Source organism: Pholcus phalangioides, unplaced genomic scaffold (genome assembly GCF_987345545.1).
Source record: "Pholcus phalangioides strain wild (caught in Gottingen) unplaced genomic scaffold, Ppha-v1.0 ptg000010l_1, whole genome shotgun sequence".
Lineage (NCBI taxonomy): Eukaryota > Metazoa > Arthropoda > Arachnida > Araneae > Pholcidae > Pholcus > Pholcus phalangioides.
Genome location: NW_028301603.1, coordinates 7,305,821 through 7,330,326, shown reverse-complemented (window position 1 = coordinate 7,330,326; position 24,506 = coordinate 7,305,821). Strand labels below are relative to the sequence as shown.

Genomic DNA, 24,506 nt, shown 5'->3' with positions numbered 1-24,506 from the left:
AGGTAAAGTATGGTTAAGTAGTAGGACTTACTAACGCAAGTGTTATGTACATTTTAATGTGGCTTGACAAACTGGAAAAAAATCTAGGTGCGAACCAAATATTTTGAGAGCTAATTGTAGTTTTTTTCTCTTTTTTTGCAGTCAGTAATCACACATAGAAAGAGAGAAAATTTTAGGTGCCAATTCTAATTTTTTAGTTGCCATAGCAACCTAGCGACTGGGATTTGTTAACCCTTGCATATCAAAACTATCATTTTCTCACCACTCAAATTCTCAATTTTTTTTTCATAATTCTAAACTATAAAGAAATGTGCTTGTCTAATAAAAGTGCAATTGCATGTGTGTTAAAGAAAATCCTAATTTGCTGCATCATATTTATTGGAGCCACAGCTATGCCACTTGAATTTTCAAAAATTAAGTTTTATGGGCATATGACGCTCATGTTCAAATGCTCCTTATGTGTTTGGTTATATTTTTTGAAAGGGCACTTCAAAATAAAGTGGCAGAAGAAAGGGTATCCATAGGTGCCAATGCTTCTGATTTTCCTGGAAGCCTTCTGATTTTTCATCTTTATTTAAATCTTCTGGTCGGAATTCAGATTCTTCCGATTTCTCGTATCTTTGTAGAAAAATCCCTAGATGTTCTCAAATTGAGGTTTTTTTGAATAGAAAATCCAAAAAGAAAATACTCTTCCTTTCCTTACAATCTCAGGCTAACCCCGGTTTCTCAGGAAAAATATGGGGAATGAGGATTTCAAGTACGAAAAATCTGTAATTGTAATCCAATATGATGCCAAAAGCATGCAAAGTGGGCAATTATTGCTAAAAAAATCAGACAGCAAAAAATTTGTCCCTAAAAATGGGACTTATATATGGTCGCCTGTTGAAATTTTTAAAAAGAGTCCCCATTTTTTTCCTTTTATTTGTGTGACATGTTTTCTTTGAAGTGGAATGTGCCATCACGTGATAAACTACAGATTTTTCAAGTCTGTGAATTGGCACCTATGGATACCAATGAAACTTATTAGCTGATATGTTATGTTTAAATTGAATATTTTGAATAACATTCCAGGTACATTAAAAACACCTCAAAGGAAAATGTAAAATGTGACGTTATGTAGAAATTCCAACGTGGAATGTTTTATTATGTTATACTATTAGAAAAGCATCCTTGTCTCTCAGGATATTGTAATGTTTTGTTTTTCTCATTGACAGGTACTGATTTGGCCGACGATCCAATCAGTGCTGGCATTCCTTCATATGTGACTCAAGAGGAGTTTAATAGATACACTGGCTATTGGTGGCAACCGGTATCTTTACCAGGAGGTAAGTAAAAAAAAAAAGAAGAATTATGTACAAGATATACGGAAGACTGGATGTTGTGAAGATATTTAAGTTGTTAATTTTTTAACATCTAAATAATTATCTAGTTCTACATTGTGTTGATGTCAAATCAGATAACCATTCATCAATCTTATTTTTTCGATTGAGCTGTGTATAAAATGAAGGAGAACTTAGTTGTCTAAGAGAGAAAAGTGTTTTATTAGTAGTCCATTGAAGGAGCACTGTAGTTCAAATTTATTTATCAACCTAATGGGGCTAGTAAAAATGCTATTGGTCTATAGTTGAAAGTTTTGAAGCTTTTACTGCCATATTACCCTATTCTATAATGCTCAATTAAAAAAAAAAAAAGTAAATTACTTGAAGTCACATATGAATCTAATTTAGTAAGTGATTTTTAACCCCTTAACTGCCACGGGCATTATGGATTTTCAGCGTTGACTGCCACAGGTGTATTAATATGTCTTTACAGTAGGTGAGCAAAAAAGTGTGGCGCTGGGAAGCAGATCATGTAAGATTTCGTTGGCAGTTGAGTGATTAAATTAGAGATAAGCCTTCAAAAGACCTTTTCTTGTTAGAAAAATAATCTCAAGTTCATAATGCATCTACCTATGTAGTATGCAGTATAATGAATTATAGTGATGGTTGCATATTAACTGCAGCTTTTGAATAAGAGTAAATATTTTTAAAATATTTTGATATATACTTGATCCACAAGGTTTTTTCAGCCACCTCGTTAGGCATTTTGCCTGCTATGGCATTGTTTTTGTATTTGTATGGTGTATATCAGGTAGAATTTATATGTAGCGATCAAAAAGATCAACATTTTTTCTAAAAAAAAAACATAACCAACCCCTTCTGATTCCTTAGGATTTCATTAGTAGTAGTGTTGCATATTAATAAAGGAAACTACCAGATACCTATATGTGCTTATTGTACATCACTGTAGATTTTACAGTTTTACTGCCATAATTTCCATGTTTTTATGTTGTCAAATCATTTACTGCTTGAAAGTTTGACTTTACAATACCATTCTAGGTTCACAGGTTTATCGTATTTTATATGAAGAAGTTGACGAATGTGAAGTGGAGATTCTCCGTCTTCCATGCTATACTGATGAGAAGGAACTCGAAGAATACAGGTTTCCTCGAGCTGGTAAACACTTTGAAAATTCTTGTGAATTTTTCATTTAATAGGATTATCAAATATCATAAGAAATTTACTGATACTATAATTACCATATTAGTGTTTTACAGTAACATATTTGTTCATTGTAACTCAGAGGTAGTGACAAAAAAACTAACAATTGTTGCAAAATATCTTTCTCCCTGATTTTCAGAGCAGTGAAAATTGAAAAGTCAAACAGTTATAAGAATGAGACCACTGCTTCTGAGCTATAGTGCCATGATTTAGTGGTTGCAAAATTATCACTATATCTGCATACATCATGTGCTATACTTGTAGACTTTTTTCAAATATTTCAACCACTGCACTGTTATGAAAAAAAAATTAATCCTATGATCGTAGTGATGAGAAAACCATGATCGCTTTTATGTATATTTATCTTATAAATATTCACATTCTTTGCTTTCAGGCACAAGTAATGCAAAGTCTGTGCTAAAAATTGTCCAGTTCGCAGTAAATGCTTCTAATCAGGTATTGGAAACCTTAATATAGATCGTTTTGAGATCAGTGTGGACAAGATGCCTCTCTGTGAAGTAACAAAGAATTTTTACTCTAATGTTAATTCTCGCCTCCCTCACAATATTTTCAGATCGAACAAGTGGTACATTTTGCCTTAAATGAATCGTTTCAAACATTATGTCCAAATCACGAATATCTTGTGAGAGCTGGTTGGACACCGGATGGTAGGCAGTAAGTTTTTGGACCTTTGTTTTCCAATATTCGGTTTTGAATATTTACTAATATAACATTGGTGCTGAAAATCATTTGATTTCGTAACGAAATTCATTTAATGATTTTGTGTTTGGTAATAATTTCAGTGTCTGGGCAGAAGTCCTTGATCGTCAACAGTCCCACGAACAGCTAGTTTTAATTCCTATGTCATCTTTTGTGCCATCTTGTCCATCCCAATCTGATTGTTCTACTTTGAATCATTGTGAAAATAGTCCAGTAATGCAGATTATATATGAAGAAAAATCAGATGTCTGGATCAATGTGAGTGATATATATTTTTATAATTCACTAGCTATAATACCCGGTGCTGCCTGGATTTTCTTCAATGAGGCTTTTTGGATCACGTGATACCTCCCTCTTTCTTTGAGAAACATACAAACCATGTCTAAGTTAACCAATATGGCAACTTCATGAAATTAAGAAATCTAGATAAAGAAATGTAGAAATGAATTTTTTTTTCCTTTTTCAAGGGGCGCTAGGTATTTTGATCCCCCCTGAACTTCAAGTTATCCATCTGCCTATTTCAGCTCCCATAAATGCTTAATTAAAGCTGTGGAATTTCGTCGATGTACTTTATGGGCCCATAATTAATTTTAAAACATCCTAAGCTATATGAATTTAGGCAGTTGAATATTAAAAGACATTACAAAGACATCAATTCTCATGCTTGAGAGGATATAAATAAAAAGTTGAAATCAATGTTATATATTGCATGGATATCCAACTCAAACGTAAGTCAGGCTAATTACTTCATATTCAATTTTTTGGGCTTCGCATATCTCTAAGCAAACTCAATATTTCAAAAATCCAGAATGCTATAGAATTTTTTAAATTATTGATGTGGCGGAAAACACCACTAAATTTCTACAGTAAAATCGACAATTTAACACTGATTTCTATGGGGAATCATCCTTTGCCTGTCCCTCAAAGTGATGCTGATGATGATTCTGACGTCTATTCAAAAAGCTCTCATTACTGGGAGGATTGAAAAAGTGGTAAACCATTATAAAGTCATAAACTATTATACTGGCAGCGTTAAAGAAATGACAAACCATTGTAAAGGCATATACACGTCTGAAACACATTGCTCGGGAACCACGGTAACCAAAGTAAACATTCGGAATGTGATTGCTGGGGCCCAAAAACCATTGTTGTCTGACAAGTTTTTTGCACATTTGGGGCATTTGCCCTGCTCTGACGAAATTTTAAAGTAGCCTATCGTTCAAGTTGGGTCCCATTTGGTATATATGCAAAATTTGGTGACGATCGATCTAAAATTGTGGATTTGTATACAGAACATACACGCACACACAGAAAATCAATTTCATATATATAGATTTTGTGTATTTTTATAATTAATTTTATACAATGAAAATATACATACTACTACGTACTTCATTGTCTCAAAGCAGAATGTTTCATATTGTTCTTCGATGAGCCCTCAACTGAATGAAAATGTTCTGCGGTAGAAATTCATTTAGAGTGTTTCCCATGCAAAAAAAGCAATTTTCTTAAAATTCTTCATATAAATTGTTTAGCAGTAGCACTGGTTGTTCTACGATGTATATAGCTGATTTCTGTATATTCTGCTTTGTAGCTTCATTGTAGTTATATTACACACAGTATATTTTCTTTTTTAAATCACTTGATTGTCATTTTATTATATACAAATTGATGTACTTGAAATTAAGCAGTTATCATGCTATCTTGCAGTTTGGTAACAACCATCTAAACATAACCACTTTGAATCAGCTTTAAACTTTTTGTGCAAGTCTAATTTTAATTATCTTGTTTCTAGAAATTTTAAGATTAGTGAAAAAATTATTAGATTTTTCTCGCCCACCCTCATCACATTGTTTAACATTAAAAAAACATGGATGCGGTCATTTTGACTGAAATGCCATTTTGACATGTGGTCACAGCCAAATAATTAATCTGAGGTTAATGAAATTTTGACTTCTCTCATCTTGAGGCATTTGAATTACTGGAATATAAATGTTCTGTGGATCTTGGCGATTCTATTACATTGATGTGAGTATCAGAAGTTATGTGTTCTTTGGAGGACATGAAACTGATTTTTACACCATGAAGTGCTTCATTTTTCATGATTTTACCAGCCATTAGCACTTTCTGCTTTGCACTCCAATAATACAATTTCGAGCTACAAAGTGTAGTAGTCCTCTGCCCTCTTTTGTTTGAAAATTGTTGGTTTATTCTTCAACTATTGGGAACATCAAACCTGACGAACAACTGTTTCCAGATAAGACATATTGCTAGTTATTCTGAGTTCATGATGAACAATCTGGGAAATGCTCTGAAATTCCTGTTAGTTATTGATTTTGAAACCATATCATATCTAATTGTTATGGCACATTATAAGCACAGAAAATCTGTCTTGAGTACTACACACCAATGAGTTGAAATTGGGGATAATAATCACTGCCAGAAATTGTGGTTTTATACCTCTACTGTGTGTGCCGCAGATGTTTTCACCTAAATGAATTGCCTATGCAAAACATGATCAGCATCAAAATGCTGTCTTATGTAGGGTGGGTCCTGCTCATAAAATTTCCTCTTAGAAAGTTTTCCATCTTGCAATGTTTTTCATAATATATTTTTAAAAGTTATGAGCGGGATTCACACTATAAGCTTATATGTATAGTCTAACTATCAAAGTTCTTGTGCCATCTCTTTGCAAACTTTTCAATTGTATTATACATCAAAACTTGTCAGCCGAGTGGAAATGAAGCAACAAATTGCAAGAGCTTAAAGAATCACTTCCTATTGCATTCACACATTCAAAATTATTGCTTTCTGTCGTTCTAGGTAGTTAGAAGTTCCAGTCATTCCACAAGACCCTTATTAAAAAAAATCAGAGTTAATAAATTGTTCCACTTGTTGTGGTTTGAATTGCTCCAACTGTATAATAATAATTATTTTTTTAATTCAGGTACATGATGTTCTACATTTTTTCAAACAAGAGAACCAAAATGAGATGAAGTTCCTGTGGGCTAGTGAAGAGACTGGTTTCCGCCATTTGTATATAATTACTGTACAGTTACACATGAGCAACGATTCTGTGGATTCATATCCCAGTTTAAATCAGCATGAGTGTGAGTAGAAAACTTGTTTTTTAAAAATTGTTACAACAAATACTTTTTCCCTAAAAATTTCAGTTTTTCTTTTTTTTGTATGCATAATATTTTTGAATTGATTTTTTTGTCATCCATGTTCAGATTCAAAAGTAGATTTTGGTGGTGATAATCGCATCAAGAAATTAGTTTTTAATGCAAAATTTAAAAATTCCTTTATGGGATATTTTGCTCTTTATATGGGTTAAAGTCATAGTGGCGCAAGTAAATTTCAACAAATTTCACTCAAATTCAGAAATGTAATCTAGAAGTGCTAAACCATTCAAAGAAAAAATTAACTAAGTCTCAGCTTTAATAATTTGCCACTAGAATGAGAAATTACAAAATTTTAAACTCTATGAAAAAATTCTAGCAAAATTTTTTTCTCAAAATGAGGATTATTGACTTGCATCACTCTGATTTTAACCCCCCACCCCCCATATGATCATTACACAAAAATAAGCGCTGATGTGATAACATTGATATATTTATTTTCCCTTTATAGGGCTCGTGAACAACAGGATAAAAAGTAAAGTGGCCTTGACGAGTGGCGAATGGGAGGTATCCGAGCAAGATGTATGTGTGGTTTCAAATAAATCTCTATTTCAGTTTCTGCCTGGTGTTTGTAAAAATACCTCACTAGTTTTTAAACTACAGTCGACACTCATTTTTACGAAATCTTGCACATGTAAAAAATAGTTTGTGGAATCAAAAGTTAATAAATGGGAAAGGCATTCAGAGGAATAGTATATCACAATGTTACTTGCGAGTTGAATGATATTACTATCCCATATTCAACTAGGGTCACCAATTTGGGAATTCTCATTGACGAGCAGCCAAGGTCGAATACTTGGAAATACGAATTTCTGAACACTGTTCAGCGGTGGTCAAAATATTGGTTTAATTCTTGAAAAGCTCTCTTTGCATTCTCCTAAAGCAGTGTTGGGTTTTTGACATAACAAGCATCAAAAACTGGTTTGAACTGTCAAAAACCTAAATGAATGCTTTGAATAATGTTTTTAACTCAATAGGTATATAACATTATGAGAAACTTACTTTTCTTGCATATTACAATGTTCTATTTTTGAACACTAATTTATGACAATAATTGAAACAAAATATATGTTTTTTTGTTTTTTTTGCAATTTCAAATTTTTCATCATACAAAGAGTCTAGGACCGATAATCTATAATTTTTTGATCCATTTTATACAAACTACTGATTACCTGTGTTGAATTTACTATCAAAATAGAGCTGTTTATTCAAAATATGTGTGATGAAGGATAAACCACCTAAAAGGGGCCTCTCTCCCCAACTGATTTGTGACATTCCAGGAAGAGGCCACCCACGACTTTTAATTTTAGTTTCTCTTTTTTTCTCCTACTGTTTTTTTAAATGTGTGTGCTTGTTGTAGACAAGGACGGTCATGTAGAATCATCCTCCTTACATAGATGAATTAAACATCAGTTAATTGTTATGATTCAATACTTTCCTTATTGAGAATCTTCTTCCTATTGAAAGAACCTCTAACAGGGATCAGTATATTAGAAACAACATTAGTAAATATACCATATCATAGTCAAACTTAAGTCATTCTTATTTTTGCACTACGAATAAGTCATAGGAGTTTCGTAAGCATCATATGCAATCAGCATGGCCAAATTAAAAGACATTTTAGTCCTACATTTCAGTATGTATTTTGATATTGCTAGATATATTCTAATGTTATGCACATAATAAGGGTATTGTTTGAAGTTTCTGTGATTATCTAGATAATTTAATAGCAACAGAAATCAACATTACATACATGGCATAAAAGAACTTTTTAAACATCTATTTGTGTGTTATGGAAAGAGTACAGCATATGGCAGGGGTGTAGCCAGAAATTTCATTCGGGGGGGGGGCCAAAGTCACAGAACAATGGATTTGGCCATCTTTTTCCCTTTTTTAGGTCATTTTCTCACATTTCTGGGGGGACCAGATCCCCAAGTCCCCCCCCCCCCTCGCTACGCCCTTGGCATATGGTTTATATAAATACACATATATACGCAGTGGAAGAAATTTTGGAAGGTGTAGAATTGAGTAATACCAAATAGTTCCATAGTTTCTCCTTCAGCTTTTATTTTATGCTATATTCAAATTGTATATTTTACAAGGGAAAAAATATCTTTCAAAATAATTCTGTAGAGAGTAGAAAACTATTTTATAATCATATTAAGTATTTATTCTTTGTGTAACATGTTGTTAAGAACTATTGAGTTGATTTCGACTCTTAGTGACTCTATAGATCATGGCTCTCCAAGCTGGTCTGTCATTCACGGCATGTCTCAGTTGTGCTAGCTTCATTCCAGTGCTTTGCAATACCTCTTCTATCCATCTGGTGCTTGGTCTGACTCTTCCTTTCGTTCCCTCCATTCTTCCAAGCATTACCATTTTTTCTAGTGAGCCTTCTGTGTGCATTACATGGCCAAAGTAAGAGAGTTTCTGTTTAATGACTGTTTCTTCTAGAGAATAGTCAACCTTGACTTCTTCGATGACCGATTTGTTAGTCCTTTTAGCTGTCCATGGAATTCTCAGCATCCTCCTCCAGCACCAAAGTTCGAAGGAATCAATTATTTTCTTATCTGCTTTCCGTAGTGTCCAGCTCTCACATCCATACATAAAGACGAAAGACCCACACATTTATAATTCTAATTTTTGTTTTCATTGATATATCTTTGTCTTTCATTATTATATTAAGCTTTCTCATGGCTGTTTTACCCAGAACTACTCGTCTTTTTATTTCTTCTGTGCAAGTTACCTCTTTTACAATTCTTGATCCCAGGAAATCAAATCTGTCCACAATCTCCAAACTTTCGCCTTCTAGTTGAAAACTGTGAATATCTGCTGTAGTCATGATCTTTCTTTTTTTCGTATTTAGGTAGAGTCTAAGCTTCTCACTTTCTGTTTTTAACATATCTTTCTGTGTATAAAATAGGGACTCTTTAAACATTACATGCAATCAATGCATGTATTTTAATGAGAATTTTTTTTGTGTTGAAAAGCAATATTGGAGGTTTTTGACGTGACAATTTAAACCATCAGAAACCTGCCAACACTGTCCTAAAATCATTCTTTCGCTTTTCCGAGGCTTAGTTTGTCCTGGACTAGGGTATGTCATGAGGTTTTAGAGACTATATCTACAAAAAGACATAGACGTGGTTGAAAGGGGTGCAGAGAAGCGCTACATATACTCTTGTTGGCACACAAGGCTTGAACTATGAAGAAAGACTTGATTTCTTGAATATGTTTGCATTGGAAGAACACGAGTGTTGGGGGAGGGATATTCATAAATGTCTTGTGACCCGCGCCTAGAGGCATACATGTGGGGGGGGGGGATATAATCAAATTGTTTGAAATTTTCAACAGGATGGACCATGAGTTATTAATATGCCGTCAATCAGCTGTTTCGACAAGGGGACCACCAATATTGTTTAATAAGAGGCAGTTCTAGGTTGTGGTGTAGCAGGGAGTCTTTCTCTGATGGAGTTGTTAATAAATTGAATAACATCTCCGGGGCTCATGAATTTTAAGTCAATTGGCACATTTAAAAAGAAGTACAATAGACATATAGTGGGATAAATTGAGAAGCTATCCATACTTAGAATAAGACAACCATAATCATTTTTATCGGCAGTGTATTATATATTAACTATTTTTGAGATATATGCTTTTATATTGAGTTGCTGTATTTTTTAAGTTATATTCAACATCCATTTTTTCATGGGCATCACTTTTTCAGTCACCTCGTTGAGCAATTTGCTTGTTGTGGCCTTTGTGTTTGTATTTGTAGATTGTTTGGGATGAGATGATTAGTTTGTTAAAATGTGCAGTTTATAAATTAGTGGTTCATAAAATTGAGTGTTGACTGTAATTTGCAACCAAGCATACCTTGGATCAAACTTGGGTCCATGGCATGCAAATCCCCAAAAACCGAATATACAGAAAACCGTGACATACGTTGCGAAACAATCTATGCTACTATAGAACAATCTGGATGAATTTTAAGTGTAGAAAACACATTATCCTGAGATTTTTTACTACAGAACAGTTCTCTCCAGTCAACCAACGACTCGTTGCAAAACATTACAAAACATTCTGCTTTGGGGTGCAAATCCATCATGATACCGCCCACTATACTGAAGTAGATAAGATGTAATGTGTTGATAGATTTGCATTTACATAATATGTTCTAAAATTCTACAAAAGACTCATTTTCATGATGATTTATTTTGGCATGCTGTACTTTTTTTTGTCCAGAAAAGACAAATTGTCCGAAACAATCCTAAGTTTCTGGAATATTCCAAAAGATATTCCAGAAACTTAGTTGAAATTGCAACGAAATAGTTTCATATATTTTTGCAGGTATGGGTCAATGAAAGTAAAGGAGTTATCTTCTTCATAGGTCTTAAAGATACACCTCTAGAAAAACACCTGTAAGTTTATATTTATGCAGCAGAAAAAATCATTATTTTTTGTTCAACATAATGAAAAACTTCAGATTTATGTGTGCCTTTAATACAGCAGTTGAGTAGTTAATTTAGTTTTATTTATCCCGTATTAAGCTCTTCTTAGTTAAAGTTGTTCCAGTGGAGTTATAATTTTTAATTACGAGTAGCTATTTGGTTTTTCTTCAATATTTAGGTATGTGGTAGATATGGAGAAATTGGAAGAACCGGTCCGATTGACTTTTCTAGGATATTCTCATTATATAGCCATGAATGAAGTGAGTATTTCAAGAACCAAGGCTTTTCTGAATTTTCAAGTCTGTTTTAGTGATTAATCTATTTGGCATTATTATCTGATGTTCTAAATAATAAAAACACGCTTTTTAACTCATTGCCAGAGTCCAGTTCAGGTAACTGAAACATGCAGTATTTGTGATGCTAGAAGTAACTTTGGGCAGAAGAAATATTTATGTTTCTGTTTTGTGAAGCTCGAACTGAGTTTATTTACTTTTCGGGGTGACATTTGATACCTAATTCACTATTTTCATAATAGATGGCAATATAGTGGTTCTACATTTTTCCACTTCAGCAGATGGAAAGATGGGTGTTAGCTGTAAATGCGAGCATTAAAAATGAGTGTTTTGCACAGATAGTTGGATTTTTAAATTTCTCATCATTTTCTCGTAGATTTTATACCAAATTGACTCTTTTCAATATCTGATAGACATCTCTACTGAAGGTAGATTAATTTTTTACATGTATGTCAAAATAGTAAATATGGTAGTTATTGCATTTAATATTTTATTTTTTTACAAAATAAACTAATATAACTAATAAACTAAATATAACTTTCCTCCCTGTCTTTACATTTTTCCTATCTCTGTAATTTATTGATAATTTTTTGATTGCTGCTGTATCCAAACAATCTACAGATTTGGTATCGATGATGATGATATTCAGTTATACAGTTTATCAGTTGTTAAATAAACGTAAATGTAAATTGTGCAATTGAGTAAATCAACATCTTATGCTCTATGTCCAGAGCTAGAAGATGAATAAATTATTTGTACAAAATCTGTTAGTCACCTTGCAGTTGAGTAGTTAACATGCTATTATTTGGTTATGCAGGTCCGGGTGGGAATCTGAATGATTTCATAAATTTTTTTATGGCCCAGATAAAGCCTTTGACTAATCCAAATCAATAAGCCATCCAGATTTTGTGCCCTCATGCTTTGTATATACCCTGCAGTTCGAAGCATCTTAAGGTTGTGAAAGCTGTTCTTCACTGTACTATCCATGTTTTTAATATCTTGCTTAGCAAAGTTGAATAGTGTTTTACCTTGAATTTTATTTCCAATTCCCTCAATTTGGTGAATTTTTGAGCTTGTAAAATTTTAGCAACTCTCAAAAAACAATAAAAACGTGTGGGTAAATCAAGAAACAATCGATACTTAGAATAAGACAGCCATAAATACATTTTATGGGCATTGTATAACATTTTATCATGTGTATATATATATATATTGTTTATAATTTTTGTGATTGCATATTTAATTTGGTTGCTGTATTTTAGTAATATTTGACATCCATACTTGTTATGGGCATCTTTTTCTCAGCCACCTTGTTGGGAATTTTGCCTGTTGTGGCCTTGTATTTGTATTTTGCCATATTTTGTACTGAAATTACACTGCCAGATGTACATTCTAAAATGCCAAAAAAAATGAGAAAAGAAATTGGTATAATGGGTTTTTTGACCATGTGTATTTAAATATATATAGGAGACCATAGAGGGTAAATATCATTATATTGGTGATTATCGTTACAGAGGGTATCCTTATATAGGATTTTCACTGTACATAGATCACTGCAATAAAAATGTATTCCATTTCAGGATTTCTCGTTGTTTGTATCTATTCAAAGTAATGTTAGTCAGCCACCATTTGGAAAAGTCTATCAGTTGCAATATTCTCTATCGAGTCCAGTCAAAGTTAGTTGCAACGAACTCGGCTTTTTCTTAGAGCCCTCATCAGGTAAGTTTCATTGATAAAATTTTAATAGGAATTAATTGTCTGATTTAAATTTTGACTTTTTCTTTCTCATAATTTTTTGTCAACTGACTGTTCCTGATGCTAAGCACTAGTGTGAATATGTTTATCCAGGAACAAACACAGCATATCCACATCCTGAGCTATTCAGTTATAGGCTCGATTCTGGTCACTTGATTTATGGTATGCTCTTCAGACCTCCAAATATGTGTCCCGGAGAAAAATATCCGACGGTATTAACAATATATGGAGGACCAGAAGTGCAACTAGTAACAAATACATTCAAAGGAATGAGGTAATTTTTTCTTGATATGGCTTTTCATTCGCAAGTACATGAAATGTTGAAACATTCTGATCCTAAGTAGTTTTCGTGTCCTAACTGTTTACAAATTATTTTTTCTTCTCAAATTTTGCCTTTGAATGCCTTGGCCTGTTTAATTATTCAATTAAGATCAGTTAAAATCATCTCTGTTTTCACGTGATTGGTTCTCATGGCCAAAATGACTAAGAAGGGACAAAGTTAATTATTTAATTATGATTTTCAGTGAACTTCTCTTTTAACCATAATGAAAAGTATTCCCTTCATGAAAACCTCTGGTGGGAACATAGGGGCTTGAATCTCTATTAACCCAGGGACAACAGAGGTAAAATATGTACTAATTGCTCTTTCCTCAGGCCAAAAATGAGGTAGCATCTTCCTGCAGTCAGTCTTGCCTTTCCAACGATTTGCTGCTGTCAGAATAGTAGCTGTGTTCTTCCCCAGAGTCATTTCACTGTGAGAACCACCTGAAAATTTTGGTGAACTGTGTCTGAGATTTCACCCATTAAATCAATTAATTGAAACATCTTTGCCTTTATGCTATTGTCTGGTCACAAGCTCCCATTTGGCTGTTTCTTCCTACCTCTCATTTGCAAACTTCTGAGAACAACACTGCTATAGCCTGTGCCATCTTAACGCATGGGCCCACCTGAGCATGGCCTGGGGTCTCAAGAGAAGTGGGGCCCCACAAAAGTTAGATCTGGTTAAAATTTTCTAGAATTAACCGGGAGGAGGGGCCTCAGAAAAATTCCTTGGCCCGGGGGCCCATGATGCTTTTAAGACGATCCTGGCTATAGCATATATATATATATATATATATATTTTTTTTTTTTGAAGATTTTTCTTATGGCCTTAAGTTAGGTCAAGTTAATTAAATAATCAGCATTGAACCTGAAATCAATGTGAAATTTTAATCTTGGATGCTTTTTTTATTGCAAAATTTTTTTATTAGTACAAGGAGATATAGTTTTTGACATTAAGAAAAGTTTGTTTCTCTTCGCAATATTACGGCATTAGAAATTTTTGTAATAAACTCTCTTTTCAAAAGATGCCAAGAATAAAGTTTGGTAACTTGATTTATTTGTATCTGAAGTCAATGATTTTTACAGATCTCTCAGACAGTATTTGCTGGCAAGTGCAGGCTACGTTGTAGTGGCTATTGACTGCAGAGGTTCTAGGCACAGAGGCTTAGCATTCGAAGGACATGTTAAAGGAAGGATGGTAATTGCTACTTTTTCATGAAACTTTGGCTTGCAAGGAAAGTCTTACTATTTTCTTATAAAAGCAATGGTGTTCAATGTTGTTTAGTTGTAGAATGAAATCCGAAAGTGATATAAGAATAAATTCAGTTTAACTATTATATCCTACTGACAGAATTTTTTCCCCCTTTTTCATAAGAGTTCATTCAGATTTATCTTGTTTGGGAATAGACTTGCATAGTTAATATTGCTTTCTTAGGGAACTGTGGAAATAGCAGATCATGTGGAAGTTCTGTTATGGATGTCTCAGACTATGGACTTCATTGATATTAATAGAATTGCAGTTCATGGGTGGTCTTATGGAAAGTATCAGTTCATTCTTTAATTCTCTACTTGTATTCATTCTGCTTGTTATTCTTTTGTATATATATCTATGCCTACAGAGTAATTCAAATCAGAAAATGCTGTTGATAAATATACAGCTTCATATTATAAAATCACTGTTTCATCAAAAAGTTGGTTATAGAGAAATAATTATCAATACATAGTAAATTAACCAAAATGTATTTTGTGTTGAACAGTTTATTATATATGGCAGTGTGTCTCAACTCTGTTTTTTTTTTTTTTTTTCGTCCAGTTTTCCTTTTGAACCGCATTTTCTAAAGCATTACTTTGCCTTAACCTAAGTCCACATCCAGGAACATCTTTCTAGCTCTTGAACTGATTTCTGAGTTTTATATTATAAAGGAATTTCATGATGCTGATCTTTCCGGTGCCCCAGGTTTGGATTATAAAACTGTTTACTCCCCCTTCCCCCAACACGATATTTAACTAAAATGCTTTACATCTGTATATGAGTTTTTTCCCCCTTCACATTTCACTGTGGCTTCTCTTATCACTAGCCATGGTATATCCTTGTTTAGTCCAGCACTTTGGTACTGTGTGTGGTATAGCTTGTAGTTTATTGACCCGCAATCCTCAATATGGTCAAATTCTGTATCAACGGTTAAAGTTACCTGCTTTAAACTATCCCAGACTTGCAATGCAGTCATGGCCTCTATAGTTTAGGGATTTTTCTTAGGAAGTGGATGCAAGTAGGCACAGATAGTTTTCATCAATTGTTATGGTGAAACCTGTTCTGTACTTGAATTTTTCCACATCAACATGTGAATGATTGTATGTGCATCATGCTGATGAACATTTTACATTCTAGGTGGCTATCTATCTTTGATGGGATTAGCCCAAAGACCTGACATATTCAAGGTAACTTGAATAATTTTCTGTGGTTATATTTTTCTGTTCATAGTAATGCCCCATTCATTAATGTCATTCATCATTTTTTGTTCTTTAGGTTGCTGTGGCCGGAGCTCCAGTTACATCGTGGTTGTTATATGATACTGGGTATACAGAACGTTACATGAACACACCATCAAAAAATGTTCCAGGATATTCAACTGGATCAGTTTTATCATATGTTCATAAGTTTCCTAACGAGTAAGTTTTTACATAGAATACTGGTTTTTGTATTGTAATGGTGGGTCCACATTATATGTGTTATGTGTTGTCCTTGAGTGGTTTGCTTTGCTTCCATATAACATGGACAGAAGGACAGATTACAAAGATTAACAAGACAGCCAACAAAACGACTATTCACAAAGATTCAATTTCCATTCATATATCATAAAAAAAGATCACACTTCCCAGCGGAAGGCTGTGGCGATATCATTCTAATCTGTCTGATTGCGGTTGGTTTGTGCCCAACCACATAGGATTTATATTCCTATTGTTTAAAAGTCTGCAAAGTTGAAGACCTATTGTCTCATATCATTTATGGAACGTTCATAGATGTCTATTTCTTTGTGATAAGTTGTATTGTATAAGCATTTCCATTCTTTGGAGCAGTAGAGAATTTTGCCTGTTTATTAGGTCTGGTAGTTTTGATTCAAAAGCATTTTATAGCTGTGTTTGGTTTTCAAATATTAGATCACTATTGCCCACCAATGAACATAAAAATCTAAAAACAGCATGATGTGACACACGGAACATAAATCAATTGACTTATTTTAAGTCAATTGATTTATGTTCTAAGATTCTATAAAGGTCCATGTGTATTATGGACCTTTACAGACCTTATTAAAGTGATACATAAAAGTGATTATTAATATATATCTCTCTCTTATCCCCTCAGAGAAAATCGCCTGTTGATTATTCATGGACTCATGGATGAAAATGTTCATTTCAGACACACAGCACAGCTTATAAATTCACTTATTAAAGCAGGAAAACCATATCAGCTGCAGGTCTGTATATTACTGGCTCTTTGGTTAATAAAACATGTGCATTGCCTTTCAGCTCTTATAGCTAGTTCTTGTTTGCTATTGTGCAAAGTATTTTTGTATAATATATATATATTTTTTTTTTTTGATGATTGCTTTATTTTTATTTTTTTGCATGGTTTTTTAGTTGTTGAATTTTCTTGCCAGATGCACACGACACACTAACTACAGCCTTTCTAGATGGCATCACTCCTCTGAGAATAACTCTTAATCATCTCAGTATCTCATTATTTGTTTTTACCTTGTAAATAAAGATATAACAAATTTTCTCTTCTGACAAAATTTCTTCATGTCTCTTAAGTTTTTTATAGTTTATCAATATCATTTTAATTGCTTGTAATGAACAGTAATTACAATAAAGTATATCATCTCCAGAAACATGAATATGTAAATTTTGACTTTATCAGGGCAATAAAAGTCCGTCAATTACCGGGTTTTTTAATATTTAAATAAGAAGTTGTATAATTAAAATCCAATACCAGTCATTTGAAATTACTAATAATTTAGTTTTTCATCAAAAACATTTATATATAATTGTGATGAATTAAAAAGAAAATAAAGATATTTGGGGCCGCCAAATATTCGGTATTCTGCCAAAACATTAGCAGAGTATTCAGTATTCAGCTGAATCACTATATTTGCCCCATCCCTATTTCATATACTCAGACTTTGTTTCCAAAGGATAACTTCTGCTTTTATGAAACTTTATGAAAAAACTATATTTCTGGCAGAAAACTTCATTATATCAGATATCCATAAATATGGCACACACACAAGTTGTTGTAAGCAATATTTATAACATTATTTTGATATTGCAGGTCCACTGGAATGGAAAAGAAACTTGTTATAATTAGTGCTTTGTAATATCTGATTTTGTTATAAGTAGGTTTGACTGTATATGAATGCTTGTTGTGCAAACATTTTCTTTCAATGTATTACTGTATGGACAAATGGGTCCTTTTATATTCATGAAACAAAATAAACCTGATTACATTACGTTTGATACAGTAAAACCTGTCTTTAATGGAACCTGTATTAAGCGGAAACCTGTCTTCAACGGGAAAAAAATCGTGGTCCTGTGATTCCAATGCCAAAATACGTATTAAAAATAGACCAATAGACCATGTTAAAGTGCTGCACCAAAATGTTTTACACAATCTATGCTTGCAAATGTGAGTTCGTTTCTGTACTTGATAGTGTGGTTTTGATAAGTCATATATACATGCATATAGTAAAGCAGTTTCTTTCTGAAATTATTACAATTTTTTTCGGAAAAGCAGGCATTTCCACAGGAGAAATCAGTGTAAGGGTTGAATTTCCAAATGATATGCAAGACTCAAAATTGTATGCAACCTGTCTGTGTACATTCCGTGATCGTAAGGCTGAGCTGGGCCGGAATTAATTAGAGAGAGGCTACTGCCCTGTTAGCAAAATTCAGGGGGTGGAAAATCTTAGGTGGTGACAAAAACACCGTTATAAAATCATTAAATTCTACAGTGGCAGGGACGGCAAAATCATGTATTGCTCTCTCTTCCCTCACAAAATTCTTAGTTACGGCCCTGATGCGGAGGATTACATAAACATATATGATAATGTACAAACTGAACCTGACATGACAAATATTGACACCCTAATTGAAAATTTCTGAAAAAGTTATGAAAAGAACGCAAATGTGTCATTATTTTAGAAGAAAAACAATATAGGGTGGAATTTTTTACACATGCAGTCAAAATCTGAATATAGCACTTGGTAATTATAAACTAATTATTTATTCATTTAATTAATCTATATTTAAATTATTTATTTTATCTTCAATTAATTTCTTTTATTTCAATCACAGATGAGATCGTTACAAAATTTTACACATCATATCAATTGAACCTTTATTAATCGGAAACCTGTGTTCAATAGAAAAAAAATCTTGGTCCCTCGCGATTCCATTGAAGACAGGTTTTACTGTATAAATTGTAATAAAATATAGCATTGAATAGTTTTGTTATCAGATCAGTAATGTTTGTCTTATCATTTCAGGTGTACCCCACAGAAAGGCATAGTTTACGACACTTGGACTCTAGTGAACATTACGAAACAACTCTTCTAAGCTTTTTAGAACAGCATTTGTGATCATGAAATATATTAGGAATAATGGATTGTTCAAATTAATGTAAGGAAAAAAACTCATTTATTGTATACATATAATGTATGTTTGTCTTGTTTGCTGCTACAATCATTTTATCGATATACAGCAGTTGAATTTTTTTTTTTCGCTTTCAAATTTAAAACCTAATTGCATAGGTAAAATATCAGTTCAGAATAGCGATCAGATATATCTAGGGGAAAAAAATGCGGAATTTTAGCAATTTCTGTCCCAGAAATTGAAGGCCAAAATAACCTTTTTGGTGTTGTTTTATAAATTAACATTTTGTCATAGTTATGGAGGAAATCATTCAAAACGTGAAAGAATGAGATGGTTTTATTGTTCTCAAAGATGCAGTCAGAGGTTTTTTTTTGAAAATTGACTAAATTTGATCATCTGAGTGAACTGAAGTATTGTAAAAATTGTCAAATACATAAAATACATAGTAACCATCCAGTTTTCAGCAAAAAATATTTTTTTTAATATGAAAGCGGCAAATTTTTGATTGGTTGTTGGGTATTGTAACAATAAGTCTTTTGAAAATTAGTGTATTTCTGCGTACGGAATAGTTTCATTTTCTTGAAATAATTGAAGTTAGTTGCTGGATTTTTATCATATTCATGGAGTCGTCTTATATGATCTTTTGTATTGAGTGAAGCACCCTCATACCGTAAAAGCTCCATTTGTCTTTTGGTACTGACAGTAAATCCCAGTGAAACAGCCGTACTCCCATGTATATGCCCTTGAATCACATCTAGTAACCTTAGGCCGTCCACCTCAATGTTTTCTTTGTATTTATAGCTCTGGGGTAATAGGTATTTGTTTTTTCATTTCACCAGATACTTAACTGAATATTTGAATTTTTTTTAAACTGTGCTAATTCCTATATAGTACAGTAAAGCCACTATTCTATCTCACCTGGGTTCCCCAGAGAACCTAGGTTTTTGAAAGACCTTTCTGTAGGATTCTTGAATTATGGTATTATTTCATTAGATTAGAATATTTTGACTAATCAATTTCATTTCTAAACGTTAAAGTACTGTCATTCAGCATGTTTCTTCGTGTACAAAAGTTCTACTTCAGTTGATTCCGGTGTCTCAAATGTCTCTGGTTGTTAAGATTCAGCTTCCATCTGACAGGTTTATTCCCTTTGTTTAGAACTAGACTGTTGGGAATTGTAAATTTTTGCCAATGTTGGCCAATTTCTCATGTCATAAGTACAGGAGCAAGCTTTTTCGCTGTGTAGCATGTTTAGTGTGCCTGCTCTATATCTTATATAGTGATATATCTTCTATGTATAGGTGGTTGCGAGGTCACTTGTGCCTATTCGATGCCTGAATGTTTGCATCTCCTGAGGATATGATATATTTATTATAAACTTGTATTCAAGATAACTTTATTATAAGATTTTGGTCTCTTAAGCAGAGATTCCCCCCCCCCCCCCAAAAAAAAAAATTGCAGTGCCCTTGGAAATGGGGTTAGAACTTTAAATACATTTCAGCATCCTTGGTCTTGGTCAATCTCAAGGCACTTTGCCAGCAACCTGATCTTTCATCACATTTTCACCCCCAAAATTTCTTGTGAATACCATTGAATAATCTCCCAGTTTTGCTGAAGTGCAGTATGGCACTATGTTTGGAGATCTCTGTTCTAAAGCAGTGGTTTGCAATCTGAGGCTATATACCCCTCTTGCTGTCCTGGGATATTTCATGGGGAGAGGTGGCACATGACAGGTAGCTAGGAAAGAACAGAGAACTATGAGGAAATACAATTTTTAAATAAAATATGGTGGGGGAAAAATATAGCTGGTTTTAGAATCCAGTGGAACTTATACCCATAGGACTCCTCACATTCGTGAGGGTCCTGGTCATGAATGTAGAATTTCTACTAATTTGTTAATGGAACAAGAAAATATGTTCTAAGGGGGAAGGTGCACAGGCAAAAAAGGTTAAGAAACTCTTGTTATTCAAGAACCAAATTTCATATTTACTTCTTTTCTAGAAAAATCATTGTTTCTCTGAAACTGAAACGACAATCAATCATACAATTTTTTTATTTCTCTTATTTTTACGTATTTTTTTTAAAATGCTCTCCACAACTATGCTCTGTATCAGTTATCTTTGAAATTGCACAGCATTATGTATTCTCTTCTCTTAATTACCCAAGGTTTTCAAATTGATTTGTCATGTATTGCTTCTTTCTCAGGAAGGAAAAAAAAAATTTCCATGCACTTTTTTCTCCCTCAACATGTCAACCCATTCCAACTACTTCTCCAAACACCAACTCTGGCCATACCGCTATATTGCAATTTACTGCCATCAATGAGATAGGTTGGAAATGAAGGCACTGTCCATCGATGGTCACCTCAAATTCGTTAGGGAAAATATCTTATTTATATCCTCCCTTGGGTTCGAACCCGGGACCGTGACAGCAACCTTCATGGTGGTAGACGAACATCTTACCACCACGCCACTCAGACGCTAACCCATTCCAACTGACATACCCTCCCTTGATTGTCCGGAGGATAAAATCCTCTTTGGGAAACCCTGGTCTGTATGATAAGTTTGATTAGCTTATATTATTCACCTTATGTCGATCTCTCAAAACTATGGTGTAGCACTGAAAAGGTTGAAGGCAATAATAGGCAGTTTAATGGCTTTACTATCAACTTATTCTATCTTAATATTGTCTGTAGAAAATTCTTCTTAGCATCAAAAGGTTCATCAAAATGAGATGACCCCCTATCAACAGTGCTTTATAGTTATGAATGAAGTTATTTTGATTATACGTGGATGATGTCACTCTCCAATTGTTTATGCAAGGTTTATAGAAAACTATATGTTACATAAAGATGATTTTTTGAAAGAAAAATTTACTTGCCTTTCTATGGGGAATAGAAACCACGCCCTCTTGCACTTGTCTGGAATGCGAGAGAACGAGGGTGTGATTCCTAGTAGATGCAAATGAATTATTTTGATTACTCACTTTTTTAGAACAGTTGATTGCAGATGCTTAGTTAAAACAGAATCAAATTTTCGAGGAAAGACTTGTGACATTGATTGTGAGACCTTGGGCAGTTCTTTTCAAACAAACCCACTATTTCACTTGCCTAAATGGTGAAATCATAGCAATGTACGAAGGCTTCAGATTGCACAGAACATGCTATGTTGCTTTATGAGATTATTTTTTCATTAAGGTATCCGACTACTTTTCTTGTCACTTTTCTTTAAAATGGTTCTGGAGTGAACTTTAAATACATTTTTTGATAGAAAGTGTCTCGAAATGGTGAAAACAGTGACAAATTTTGGTCTGTGTATTATATTTTCTATGAAAAAGTCTTTTTTATGTCAAATTTTAGGCAAAATTCACGTGATATTCGAAACACGATTGAAAAATTTTTTATTAATGATATGCTTTGTGATTTTCACAAGTGCATTTAGCTAGTAATGTTGCAGGTTATGAAGCAAAATTTAAAGGATCGCATGATATGTTCATAAGCTACATTAAAATATGTTTAAGTACGTGTGAATTTTTTGAAATTTCGTCCTACATTTTGTCTATAAAACACTGTAATTCACAAAATATATGTGATAGACCTTAGATTTTGGTTCATAACCTCAACAATATATAGCAAAATATCACAATAAAATTTCGTAAGGATGCGATGCATCAATTTTTACAAATCATGTCACAAAGTCAAGTAAAATGTCAAAAATAGCATTCTTCGTAAAACATGTTTAAAGTCTTTATTCGCGTATTACTTGTATGTAAAATCGCAACACTAAAGTGAACGTAACTTTGATTCTAAGCATCACATAAACAAAACAAGGCCCGTTTTGGAATCTCAACAAATAGGGCTTTTATAAAAAATAAAAATCCATATTTTCTTCCAAAATGACATTTTCAACGTAGTCGGATACCTTAATGAATTATAAATCACCATTACACACATAAAACTTGTTCGGGATTCATGAACAATAACTGTCAGTAACTTCTTCAGCATCATCTGCAAAATAATTATTTGGCATCTGTTGTTCTTTGAAACCAAAAGTGTTGTGCCCATCATGGTGATAAACTTTATGATTCAACCGTGTGTGTTGCAGCGATAACTGTAAATAATAACTTATTCTATGCTTGTTTTTACAAATGACTTTAACAGTTAGTTTGTAAACTGGGAAGACATTCAAAGAAATTTCACAATGTTCAGGACCAGAGGAATGGTTCATAAAAGTATTTCGGCTCATGAATTGGAGGTTCATGAAACTGAGCTGCAAGTGTAATATACATATTATTTCTAGTTTTCTTTTTGAGTTAAAGCAACAAGACACAATATTTTTAACAGTATTTTTTTCCTGCATTGTGGTTGTGAATGTGAATATAATCAAGAAACATCTTTTATATGAATAAATTTTTTTATATATCTTTCCCCAGCGCAGTTTTGTGTCAATAAAATTTCAGATATAACAAATTGAAATATGTTAACCAAGTAAAAAAAATTTTAACGATCATTTTTTTACTTCATACTTGCACTGTTCATTGATTATTATTATTTTATTATTTTAATTTTCTGTAATGTACTCCCCACTTAGACTATTACTATCCCACTATCTATTTTGAAAACATGTTTGTTGAATCGATCATAGAGCAATAACGCCAATTGTCTTTTTCTTTCTATGTGATTTATCTGTTTGAAAGAAAATTCAGTTTTTGTTTTATTTAAATAACCAATACAGTTATTTCAATGATTCCGAAGCATTGTGCCAATCATGAAATTTTGCTTGATCTGCCTGCATGCTGTGCTGTGCTTCATCATCATCATCATCCTGTTCTGCTGAATTAACGAGCACAGGCAATTTTACGTGTGGTCGAAGTATTTGTGGCCTGCAATGTTATTTATTGAATAAAATTTTGAGCACAATCCATTTGTTTGTTTGTCTCTGACCGCTGAAGCTATTGCGTTGATTTTCACTGTGGTTTCTTTTCCACCCTAAACTAATTTGTTTTAAAAGTGTTACTTAGATAACACAAGAAAAAAACAAAAGATAACGAAAAAGAGTGGATATAATTAGAAACAATAGCATGATGTGTTCAATTGGGCACAATCAATTGACAAAAACAAAGGAACTCAACATAAGATCAAATCAGTCTTTTTTTGTTCTGGGAATACTTAAATTTAAGGTGCTTAATGTAAATTTTTACTCAGTTGTACCTGTTTCATTAAATATACAAATATTTGTAATGGGCAATATATCATTTGCTTTTTTTGGGTGCAACATTTTGCTGGTAATTCAGAACTGGAAGGATTCCTCTATTTTATCCATGTTCCTCTTATTGAAGATCCGCAGCTTTATGTTTAATCAACCGGTACAAGCATACATTTGGTTTGTCCTTGCTCAATAATGAATGAGTGTAGCCAGAGTATGGCAAATTGGGGGGCCTCTCTATCTGACCTGCGACACTACACTCGCCTCCCTTAGTTGTAGCCCCTGTCTAAGTAGAAATATGTTGTGTAGAGTGTTTGTAGAATCTCCCATTACAGCTCTGACCATGACCCTTGTAAGGGTTAGGCTGACATGGCTCCTGAGACAATTGCCA

General features: G+C 33.2%; 1 protein-coding gene across 2 annotated transcripts in view; it reads left to right on the top strand.

Annotated features, from left to right (window-relative positions):
• LOC149080823 (dipeptidyl peptidase 9) overlaps positions 1 to 23,833 on the top strand; it is a 35,785-nt gene extending 11,952 nt beyond the window's left edge. For both annotated transcript variants that reach the window (XM_089237494.1, XM_089237495.1), the window contains exons 5-22: positions 1,215 to 1,325; positions 2,379 to 2,495; positions 2,935 to 2,996; positions 3,115 to 3,215; positions 3,344 to 3,518; positions 6,208 to 6,370; positions 6,894 to 6,964; positions 10,793 to 10,863; positions 11,072 to 11,153; positions 12,767 to 12,905; positions 13,035 to 13,215; positions 14,349 to 14,460; positions 14,698 to 14,801; positions 15,653 to 15,701; positions 15,790 to 15,932; positions 16,627 to 16,738; positions 18,806 to 18,938; positions 23,645 to 23,833. In XM_089237494.1, the coding sequence (XP_089093620.1) occupies positions 1,215 to 1,325; positions 2,379 to 2,495; positions 2,935 to 2,996; positions 3,115 to 3,215; positions 3,344 to 3,518; positions 6,208 to 6,370; positions 6,894 to 6,964; positions 10,793 to 10,863; positions 11,072 to 11,153; positions 12,767 to 12,905; positions 13,035 to 13,215; positions 14,349 to 14,460; positions 14,698 to 14,801; positions 15,653 to 15,701; positions 15,790 to 15,932; positions 16,627 to 16,738; positions 18,806 to 18,898 (1,886 nt within the window). In that variant the 3' untranslated portion in view covers positions 18,899 to 18,938; positions 23,645 to 23,833. The remainder of the gene's footprint in view (positions 1 to 1,214; positions 1,326 to 2,378; positions 2,496 to 2,934; positions 2,997 to 3,114; positions 3,216 to 3,343; positions 3,519 to 6,207; positions 6,371 to 6,893; positions 6,965 to 10,792; positions 10,864 to 11,071; positions 11,154 to 12,766; positions 12,906 to 13,034; positions 13,216 to 14,348; positions 14,461 to 14,697; positions 14,802 to 15,652; positions 15,702 to 15,789; positions 15,933 to 16,626; positions 16,739 to 18,805; positions 18,939 to 23,644) is intronic.
• Positions 23,834 to 24,506: the final 673 nt, after the last annotated feature.